This window comes from Ananas comosus, linkage group 17 (genome assembly GCF_001540865.1).
Source record: "Ananas comosus cultivar F153 linkage group 17, ASM154086v1, whole genome shotgun sequence".
Lineage (NCBI taxonomy): Eukaryota > Viridiplantae > Streptophyta > Magnoliopsida > Poales > Bromeliaceae > Ananas > Ananas comosus.
This window is the reverse complement of record NC_033637.1, coordinates 9,817,460-9,829,489: the sequence shown is the minus strand read 5'-3', so window position 1 is coordinate 9,829,489 and position 12,030 is coordinate 9,817,460. Positions and strand designations below refer to the sequence as shown.

At 35.8% G+C, this 12,030-nt stretch overlaps 1 protein-coding gene across 1 annotated transcript; it reads left to right on the top strand.

The window, feature by feature from the left end:
- Positions 4,344-8,397, top strand: LOC109722908 (trihelix transcription factor ASR3). Its single transcript, XM_020251086.1, has 4 exons — positions 4,344-5,634; positions 5,753-5,971; positions 6,760-6,799; positions 7,960-8,397. The coding sequence occupies exons 1-4, from the start codon at positions 5,202-5,204 to the stop codon at positions 8,231-8,233; spliced, it is 966 nt and encodes a 321-aa protein (XP_020106675.1). The 5' UTR covers positions 4,344-5,201; the 3' UTR covers positions 8,234-8,397.

Below are 12,030 nucleotides of genomic sequence, written 5' to 3'. Positions count from 1 at the left end.
AGAAAAATTAGTGCTGATAGAAGGGTATATTTGAAAAGGTAAAAAGTAAAAGTATTTCTTTCGCCCTTAACTTAAAAGCAAATAAACAAAGTTTTTCAGTACCTTTTAAGTTTTTCAGCTATTAGTACGTACCTGTTAAGTTTTTCAGTTAAATCTGGATTAAATTTTCACTAGAGGTAAAAAAAATCAAATACTTCTTTTGTCCTTAACTTAAAGATAAATAAGAAAAGTTGGTGATAGTAAAAAAGTATATTTGAAAGGTAAAAAATAAAAATACTTTTTTTGTCCCTAACTTAAAAGTAAATAAGAAAAATTGATGATGATAGAAGGGTATATTTGAAAGAGCAAATAATAATTTCACAAAGATAACAATTGCAGTTCACTAACAAAATTTAACTCTAGAAATATATTTGCAATTTTTGTATCCCATATATATATAGTTGTTTAACAACAAATGACAAAATTTGGAAGCAACTTGCTTTTATTCCTAAGATTATAAGGAAAAAAATAGTAATAATAGTTGTTACCTATCACGTGTGTTCAGAGTACATTGCAAACAAACCAATCATGATAACAAAATAAAAAAGTATTGCACCAGCATATCAAATTATATAGGATTATACTTTTTTTTGAAAAAAGAGATCATGGCATGATTTTTTGAAAAAAATTGAATGATTTGGCCAAATGAATTGAAAATTTAATCAAATTGATTAATAATTCCATCAAATTTAATAGTCTAGATTATCTTATAGCAAAATAAAATTAAAATAATTAACTGCTAATTTCTAATTAAACCATAAAATCAAACAAAAAGATATATACACCCCCCCTTTGGTTAGGGGGGTTAGGGCGTCGGCAATTCCAGCTTGCTGTTCGCGGCCGGCTCGTGTTTGGCTCGAAATGAGCTTGAGATCGGCTCGCGCGTTTAGTAAACGAGCCGAACACGAGATCAGCTCAGCTCGTCTTGTCGGCTCGATAACAGCTGAATACATTATTTTATTATTTATATAATTTATTTAATTTATATTTTTATATATAAATAAATAATTACATATAATATATATTTTATATTTAATTTTAGCAAAATAAAAATATAAATGCAGTTTAATTATAAAAAGATCCATTTATATGTAAATTTCAACATTAGATCAAAGTCTAATGGATAAGATTTTATAAATTTATTTTATTATATATATATATATATATATATTTAATCTAATTCTTTTTAATTTATTGTTCGTGAGCCAGCTCGTGTTCGGCTCGTTAATAAACGAGTAGAATACGAGTTGAATTTTTCGGCTCGATACTTTAATGAGCCAGCTCGTGTTCAGCTCGTTTACACCCCTGGGGGGGGGGGGTGGTGGTGGAGGAATAAGATATACACACCCCCTATGAGGTGTTGTACAAGTAGATTTTTGCCCTTTTTAAACCTAAATGCATCTAATCCAATAAAGAAGAGATGGATATGGTTCTTCTTGCCCCAAAACCCTAAAAATCCCCATCCTTTAATTACTGGGATTCTGTAAATTGGGACCAATTAATGTTTCCAAATCATTTTATTACCACCAAATCCATCCCCATGCTTAATTGGGTGGCTCTAATCCACCCATTTATTAAAGTTATAAACTGTAGCCACCTACACTACAGCAGGGCATTAGCAAATTAAGACACCCCACAACTCTCATTTATTTTGTAATATAATTATGTCACCCATTCTTTTTATTTTTTATATTGTAACATTACCACTTTAGAATAAGAACTCAGGTAAAAATTTATTAATTCATACAGAACTATAGGGCATTTTGAAACATACTTTTCCGAGCTGACACCTGCGTAACTTGTAATATTTCTAATTTAGTTAAGTTGAAAATTTTTATTAAATCAGTAGTTCCATTAACTATTACTAGTTAATCGATAGGTTTAACGTACATAATCGTCTACTTAGTTAAATTGAATATTTTTGGTTAACTTCAATGATTCCATAGTTATCAATAGCTAATTATTCTAGTTTCATTTCTGAAAAGTAATTAAACTAAATGAAATTACTCAGGTGTTCAACATAATTTCAAATGTTTAATGGGCTAGCTTAAACCGTTAAATTCATAAAATTTAAAAGTTAAAGGGGTGTCAAGCAAAACGAATAATGTCGAGGAGGCCATTTCGAAATGATAAAGTTAAAGGGGTTGGCTATACAATTTTACCTAAAAGGAGATATCAAAATAGTTCTTTCATATTTAGTGTGCAAGGAATCATATCTTACCACTAAACAACCCTACACAGGGAAAATTTGCTGAGTAGGATGACATAATACCCTTTAAGCCCAATCAATTAATTTATTAAACCAATATTTAAGTGCATGGTAGGTGTGGACTACCACAGCAAAACCATTTCAATGGTCCTCAATTGCATAGATCAAGTTAAAGGCGTTTAATCGAATCGAAAAATCCAAATATTGTTACAGCTCTAACTGATCTTATTTAACTTGCAACAAAGGATTAGTAATAATATATAGGGTTGAAGGTGATTAATTAGAAGAATAATTTGTATGGTGCATCTAATTTTGTCTATCTAGCTCTGAAGAAAATATCATGCATGTATGAGATATTATTGACTTGTATAAGGCTCCATAAGGACTCTATCATACCTTCCAAGTATCGAAAGGGCAAAGTCGGAGAAGGCCTATAAGAAAAGTTTCTAAATGAAATGGACATGAAAGGAACGGAAAATGATTTTAAATAGGGCTAGACCCCCCCACGAAAGGGGGCGAAATTACACGCGCCAACCTTGCTGAAGCGGTCATCAAATTTTAGGGCATCTCCCTTTGGTCCCCCCCCTCTCCCCCATCCCTCTCTTGTCACAAGGAGATTGTGACCACCCCTAGTGATTCCAATCACCTCATTGAAAAAGTGCTTCTTGATATGCTTAATTAGCCTTAATGTGGCATGAGAAATCCATGCCATGGGTGCAAAGGATAAGCTAGTGTTTATGGTCACCCTTAGTAAGGCAAAGTTGGCAATCAACCACACCCCCACCCCATAGGAGATATAATTACGAAGAAACAAGTTACCATTTGGTCGGAAAGAAACGATCGAGCTGTTATTTCAGAAGCTTAGCTCGGATCCCTTGACTGTTGCCAGACGGATTAAAGGTTTGGTGAGGGATTGGGCTCTATTTTGCTAGTTTTACAGTCCACCATCTATGTTCTAGCCTTTGTGTTTGGCGTTTGTAATACTTTTTTTTTTTCGGCTGGTCCCCTTTGAGGCCTAATTGCCTCACTTTTTGTAACTAAATTTATCACCCTTATGAATGAAGCAGATGGCGTACTATATTTTTCTCAAAAAGAAAAGAAGATATAAGAAGAAGAAAACTCAAGCATGTGTGCACGTACTAGTGAAAATTTATGTGAGGTAGTGTTGAGGGGCTAGCTCTAGCTCACAATTTGAACCTGTCCAAAACAATTAAGGGTGTACATCCACTACTAATACAATTTAACCTCATTAAGAAAAACCATGCACTAGGTCAAATGTATCAAGCTAATATATATATATGTGCAGTTGATCTCTCAAATAAAAGGCTAGGTTCCTACTTAAAAGAAAATGAAAGGTGAAGCGTAAAATTTAGCTATGTATTTGCTAAAATTTTATATTTAATTAAACCATCTTAATTAATACAATCAATAGAATTTGAGTAGAACTACTCGAAAAATCGTCAATTTTCTTCAAAAAATAAAAATCTTACTAACATACGTGTGGGACTAATATTTTAGCTTCTTGTTTTAGTCAGAAATGACCGATTAATTACTTCTTCTCAGAATAGACAAGTCGTTTTAAAACTTACATGAAATAAGAAGCTAAGAAATATAATTAAAAATGAACAATACTCTTAAATAAATGAGACTAAAAGTGTTAGAGTTTCCTCTCAAAAAATGAAAGAGAGAAAGAAAGTAGTGCTAGGGAGCTAGGTAGAAAATGAGTTTGAGAAATAGTACTCCAAAGCATTTCTTATGGTGATACTATGGATAGAGAGAGAGAGAGAGAGAGAGAGAGAGAGAGAGAGAGAGGTAAGCCCACCAAAAGCACAAAATTACCCTCCCATCTAATCAAGAGTCATTAGTGGATGATTACCCAAAAAAAAAAAAAAGAAAAATCCCAATATTTAGTACACACCACATATGAAACCAAAGCATAAATATCCTAATAAATAAACAAATTAAACAAGGGGAGTGGGGGAGGTTTTATTAGCCAAGAGAGTAGGAATAGTAGAGGGAGGGTGGTGGTGCCTTATCAACTCCATGGTAGGAAAGGGATATCCCTCAAGCTTTCCCATATTTATTAATAAATACCCACTAGAGAAGAGAGAGAGAGAGAGAGAGAAATACAAGCTCTCTTTCCCCCCCTCTCTCCCAGGAGAGATTATTGCTTGCACTCGCCGCACCACGTCGGTCGTACACCGCACTCTCTCTTTTTTTTTCTTCCTTCTTATTCATCTTTTTTATATCAAACCTCTAAAAAGGCGACCATTTCTGTAATAGTTATACCAATTAAATATCTATATATATATATAAAACCAATTTTACTATGTCGTACGAATCTTCATATTGAAACGATGTCTGAAAAGGATTTTAATTCTTTTATTTTCTCCAAATCTCTACCACTAAAAAGTGGAACCCTTCTTTTTTTTCACTTTTTGAATTCAAAAAGTGCTTTCGATTTGAAAATAATAAGCTAGGAATGAGGAATTATGAAAGTAAATATATAGTGGGAGAGATGCATGCCCATGGGCTAGCTACATGTATTATGTAACTTGGAGTGTGGTGCACTAGGTGCAGGCAATAATTTTTTTTTTTTTTTGTTTCTTCACACATCCCTAAGAAGATCTTACCTTCCACCCATATAAATTTCCAATTTTATTACTAAAAAAATACTGCAATTTAAAAAGGGATTATGGTGTGGAATAATGTTTCTAATGATCTCACAGAGATAGGGATTTAAAGACTAGGCTAATTTAGAGCCTCCCCCACTGTCCCTGTGGCCTCCCCCCCTAATTAATTAAGTCTCCCCCTCCCCACCTCATTTCCTTTTCCTATTCTCTTCTCTCCCACCTCCTCTCCGTTAACTCGCCGTTAGGTATTGCGGTTCACCGTCGTCTTTGTCATATTGCTAGCTAGGTATCTTTTATTCGTATTCATTCGCGAGCTTGCTATGGCTAACGCCGTGGGGCCGAACGGATACGACGGAGGCGGAGGCGGAGGCGGAGGAGGCAGCGGGAGGCCGCCGCGGCTGCCGCGGTGGACGAGGCAGGAGATACTGGTGCTGATACAAGGGAAGAAGGTGGTGGAGGGGAGGGGGGGCGGGAGGGGGGGCGGCCGGCCGGCGGCGGAGGGCGGCGGGTTGGCAGACAGCAGCTGGAGCCGATGGTGGGCGGCGGTGGCGGTACTGCGGACGGACGGGGTGTCCGGGGGCGGGCAGTGCAGGAGAGCGGGTGGAAGCAATCTGGCGGGGATTATAAGAGATAAAGGAGTGGGAGAGGCGAAGGGGCGCGACAGGGGGGAGTCGTTTTGGGCGATGAGGATATATCTGCGGCGGGAGAGGCGGCTCCGGGTTCTTCGACCGGGAGTCTACGAATATCTCGACGGCGTCGCGCAGGCAGCGTCGCGGAGGAGAAGAGACGAGGAGATTGAGGAGGAGGAGAGAGCGGCGGCGGCGGCGGCAGAGAAAAGAGGAGGAGGAGAAGAAGAAGACGGAGATGGCAGGCCAGAGAGGCGAGGCGGAGGTGGAGGAGGCAGTGTTCGACAGCGGAAGGACAGCGGCGGAGGACGGGCTGTTCTCCGACAGTGAAGAGGAGGAGGCAGTAGCTGTCGCGGTCACTGCAGCCGCGGCTAGAGGCGGAGAGGAGGCGGAGGAGAGATCGGTGCTGCCGCCCACCACGGCGACTGCGGCGGCTGTGCCGGTGGTGGCCATGCCAATATCTGGTAAGTGTTTCCTTCATATATATATATATAATATATATATATAATATACACCTTAGAAACTTTCCAATTTGAAGCTGCAATTAGTTAACATGGTGTTTGAGTTTATTTATTTATTTGTTTATTTGTTTTTGAACCTTTTTAGAATTTGATGGCTCTTCTCTATTAGAATTTCCTACTCAAAATATGACAAGAACTTGATCATTTTTTGGGCCCATTGATATGAGGTGGGTCAGGTAAACATGTCTAACTGGCAACAATTATTTAAGGACGGATTCGAGCTAATATACAGATAATTGAAATTCTACTAATTTTGTTCTCTTTTTTAAACAAAAAAAAAAAAAGAGAAAAATTGACATAAAACATATGAAAAAAAAATATCAAGCCGGCCCGAATTAGATCCCGCTCGAGTATAGATCATAATCCTCTTTTTGAAAAATAATTTTAAAATCAATTTCTGATACTGATGTGGTGCAATTCACTCATGCCCCCGCTGTTATCTATTTCAACTTTCATGAACAGAGTATTTCATATGATTCACGTTGATGTAGTTCGTAAGCTTCCTTAGCCCCAAAAAGCTCAAATCCTTGAATCTTTAGTTTCAAGCTGAGTATTTTATCCACCTATACTAAAGTACGTATATTGGTAGCTGAATTAATTAATAGGTTTTAAAATTTATATAGAGAGTGGGCACATTTCACCATATAATTTTACCTTCTTGATATGGTAAAATCCTTCTCATTATTTCTAATTCAGCCCTAATGGATTACTTGCCTTCTTTTGAGATGCAGAGAAAAAATATGAAGCACCTCACCAAGAGAGCATTGAGCCAGGTAATGGTTTGTTCCAAATACTACTATTTTATAGTAGTTATAGTTGCTTTGTGCTATATATTGTTATTCTTTTTCCAATTTGAAGTTAGTTTTTATCTTAGACGACGTAAACAAGTTGAACTGCTGAAGCTAATTAGCGTAAATGATTTCCTGTTAATGCACCACAAGGATTGTAATTGACACTGCTTAACCAGGATTAATTTCATAGTTATTGTATTGTTTGCATAGGTTTAATTTTTTATAAATAACATTTTCACAGCGATAAATTTTAGGACCTTTGTGGTTCAGCTAGGACTTTGGTGAAGCTTTTTTTGAGTCGAGTCGCGTGTAGTAATAAAACGAAAAATAAAAATAAATAATTAAAGATATTTGCAGAAGCATGCACCTCACGAGTTCATTAAAATCCGTCACTTAATCGTCAAAATGAACTTCTTGTTTTTGTGACTTAGAATTAAGTTTGGTTTAACTTACCATCAGAACTAATAGCGAAAGCTCTAAATGTTTTGGTCGCCAAAATATTTGAGATCGAATTGCTTCTCGGAATAGATTAAAAATATGTTCTAAGCGAGAACTTAATCAGTATGAGGTACGTAGCATCCATCTTAGCAACTTATTACATTGCTCGGACTTGGCTAATTTAGCACTAAACAAAAGCACTAAACATATTGACCGAAGATAATTAATAGAGCTTTTCTTTTTTTTTTTTACGTCGATAATCCATAACTTTAAATGTTAAACAAATTTGATTCATTCAAAAATTTGGTAATGGAAAATTTTCAAATAGCAAATTATACATATATATACCCATGTTCTTTATTCCTTGTGGCATGATCATCAACCTATTTTTTAATTACTTCAAAAAAAAACCACAATATAATAGACATGCCATATTTTTATTGCGTGCAAATTCTAGTACAAAATTGTGCAATTTCGCATATTTACAGGAAATTTATATACGCAAAATCCATGGTAAAATATCGAGAAATAAACATATTTAAGTGCCTTTTGTAGCTATAATTTCATACTAATGATGCTAGTTTTCGACATAGTTTTTTTGCGCAAAACCTAGTGCATGTACTGAAATGGATGTCATTTCGACGTACTTTTTGATTCGAATTCTTTCTTCAGTATCTTGTACTAAATTAGTTCTTCTAGTAATGCAGGTACGTCGAAAGATAAGCAACCAGCTCACGACACCGAGAACGAAGGGCACAAGAGAAAACGAGCGTCGACGGACGAGGGAGAAACAAACGTCGAAAGCCAACTTATCGACGTGCTCGAGAGAAACAGTCGAATGCTGAGCGCGCAACTCGAAGCGCAGAACTTGAACTCACAATTGGATAGAGAGCAAAGGAAGGATCAAACAAATAGCTTGCTAGTCATTCTCAACAAACTCGCGGATGCGCTCGGAAAAATTGCTGATAAATTGTAGCATATATGGTTGGTTGTTGATAGGGAGAACAACTAAAGCCTTCTTAAGATTGTGTAGGGTTAATTACTATAGATGTAAAAGGATTGTAATTCCTAGGTTTTATTTTGGGTCATCATGGATAACTAGTAAGTGTGGGCTTCTTAATTTAGTTTTTTTTTTTTTTTTTTTTTTTTTTTTCACCTCCTTTTTGGTTTTGTTCTTCACCTTATTAATTAGAAGATCTAGTTGTAGAATTGATTTGCATGGAGTAAATATAGGAAGAGAAGATCTATAGACTTGATAACTAGAAGAGAATGAAATGTTGGATTGATATTGTTAGAAAAAGTGTGGAAATTTGATTTTACCAAAAATATGATAATGTTAAAACGAATATCATATTGTTTCGGGATAATTACTTATATACCTCTCAAAATTTCTGAAATATTTTATTTACTCCTACTGTTTTTTGGTTTTAAATATACCCATCATATATTTCTCTATTATTCAAAAATATCCCTACTGTTAGTGCCCGTTAAGTCATCTCAGATTAAATTTCTATCATAATTAAAAAATAATAAAATACGTATTTTGCCCTTAATTTAACGACAAATAAGAAAAATTAATGACGATAGAAGTGCATATAATCTAAAAGGGCAAAAAATAAAAATACTTATTTTACTCATAACGTAAGAACAAATAAGAAAAATTGGTGATAATAGAAAGATATATTAGAAAGGGTAAAAAGGTAATTTTACAGAGAGAATGGCTGTTCCTAACCGTTCACTAATAAAATTTAACTTTAGGGATATATTTGAAAGGCCTTGGAATCTTCAAAAAATATTTTTTAATATTAACCTTCTAAGAGGGATAAATAAGAAAAGTCAGAAACTTTGCTGGAGCATATAAGCAATTGCCTCTATTGCTTTAATATTACTTTCTTTAATTCCATTATTTTTATTTTCTCTATTTCAGAAGTTTTGAGTAGTACGTATATGCAATTATCCCTTTACTAGTAGGACATGTTGGGCTTGTGACATTTTTAAAATTTACAGGAATGTGCATGAGGAATTGAGAATTTAATATTTGGTTCCCCACAAGGATATGACATGATAGAAATTTATGAGAATCAATTTTGCGAAGTCTAATTGCGAAAATTAAAAGTCCGAAGACGTATTTACAAAAGTACTAAAGGTTAGGGACTCGTTGTACATTTTTACCAACCAAAAAAAAAGAAAAAAAAAATCAATTAAGATGAAGCTAATATACCACACAATTGTACTATAAATTTCAATTACATTGGATACTATATAACAATAAATAAAGAAATTAAAGCCAACCCCCCCATATAGTACTTGTAAATTTAGGAAAGTTGATCGACACATAAAGTTAGGAGTGACATTGGGCTGGGAATAGTCACAAAAGTACCATAAAACAACAATAATTAAAAGTTAATTGATTAAAGTTGTAATGATTATTAAAGTAAAAATGTATAAAATAGATATATGAACTAGCTATTAGTCATTTCGATTCACTGTACGATCTTTTAAAATTTTGATTTTAGTACTCAATCTTTTAATTTGTTTGATTTAAATAATTTGATGGCTCTTCGGATATAAAATTTTAGGATAAACTTCAATTTGCCTTTCTGTAGTGTAGCTTATTTTTTACTTTGTCACCATGTAGTTCAAAAAGTTATACTTTATCTTTCTGTGATTTAGCTCATTTTTATTTTGTCACTTTACGGTTTAAAATATTTCACTTTGCCTCCCTGCAGTTTAGTATATTTTTCACTTTGTTATATTGTGAGTTTTTTAATATTTTCGGTTTGCCACCCTGTTTCACATAGAGTGTTTTGGTGAAATAAAAATCAAATTATAGGAGGGGTGGGGGCAAACTGAAACTTTTTAAACCATGTAGTGGCAAAGTGAAAATGAGCTAAACCACAAAGATGCAATATGAAGCTTACCCTAAAATTTAAGTTAATTGCTTACTTTAATAAATTTATAGTTATGTGAATGGTACAAAATATGTTAATTACCGGCTGTTAGGATTTGGTTAGATTTGTAGATTAATTCTAGTTGGATAAGAATTAATATTTAAATCTGTTGGAGATAAATTAAAATTTAGATATTAATTAGAGTATAAATCTAACTAGATTAGGATAAATATTTAAATCTATTGGAGATAAACGAAATATAAATTTAAATATTTATTAGAGTAGGAATCCTAAATATACTAGAATTTGGGTACGTTTTATTGTAAGTATTATATAAGCACCATATTGGGTGCTTTTGGAGATGAGTAAGGCCAAAAAGTTGAAGCTCTTTGGTGGTTTGTACCAGAGAAAGAGAGAGAGTTAACCGGTTGCATGCACCTAGTGCACGGGTGCATGTGAGAGAGAAAGAGAGTTGTCTTTTAGATTTATAAAAGACGAGAGAATGATAGAAGAGATTCAGAAAGAGGGCTCGGGTTGTATCTACTCTGTTGCAGAAGAGGAGTAAGGTATAATCTTTTCTTATTTAATGAATCTTATTTTACCCATATATTTTTTGTTTTTGTTTTTCTCTCTTTTGTGATTGTATCAGCTTTTGCTGAGGAGGCGGATTTATGGAAAAACCCGATTTGACGCTTCCGTTGTGGAATCCTAACAATCGGTACCGAATCTATAACAGTCGGTATCGGAGCAGGTTGCGGATTCAGAAGATCCGGTATCGGGGCGAGTACCAGATTCTCAACAATTGGTATCAGAGCTGAAGGTTACTCATATGCGGGATAGATCAACGGAGATGGCCACGAAATTTAAAATCGAGAAGTTTGACGGCAAGAACAATTTCGGATTATGGCAGATTAAAGTACGGGCGATCCTCGTACAATAAGAAGTAGATGAGACGTTGAACGGAAAGGAGGCGAAGCCGGCGGAGGTCACAGATGTGGCATAGGCGAAGATGGAGCGGAAGGCGCTGAGTACGCTTCATCTATTATTAGCAGATGATGTTCTTTACAACGTAGCCAGTGAGATGACACCGGCAAAGTTTTGGAAGAAATTGGAAGATCTGTACATGGCCAACTCCCTGATGAACAGATTGTATCTGAAACAACGACTATTTACGCTGCGGATACAGGAAGCGGCGAGTCTACATGAGCATCTTAACGAGTTCAATAAGGTGGTGGCCCAGTTCACTAGCATCGGAGTCAATCTGGATGACGAGGATAAGGCGCTGATTTTATTATCTTCGTTACCGACGACATATGAGCATCTGGTGACCACATTGCTTTATGGCAAGGAGACCATATGCGTGGAGATGGTCACGGCAGCGCTTCTCTCGAAAGAGATGCAGAAGATGACTCAGAAGTCTAGCACGCAGAGCCGTGATACTGCTCTAGTGGTGAAAGCAAAGAAGGAGGCGACAACATCAGCGACTGGAGATCGACAGAAGAAGTCGCTATATGAGGTGGAGTGCTTTTACTGTCATAGGAAAGGGCATATTAAGCACAATTGTTGGGAACTTCAGAATGATCTGAAGGAGTTGAAGCGGCAAAAGGAGAAAACTTTCGTGAATCAGGATGAGACGGTATCAGCCACGGCGCATGCGACAAAATCGGAGATGATCGATTCTTATGTGCTATATGCGGCGACCGGAGGTGCGAAAATTTTGGATGATGCGTGGGTACTCGATTCGGCGTGTTCCTTTCATGTATGCCCGGAGAAGAAGTCTTTTGCCACCTATAAGGCAATTAAGGGTGAAAAAACTCAAATGGGGAACGGGACGGCGTGCAAAGTTTTGGGAGTCGGCACGGTGAAGATCCGAATGCACGAT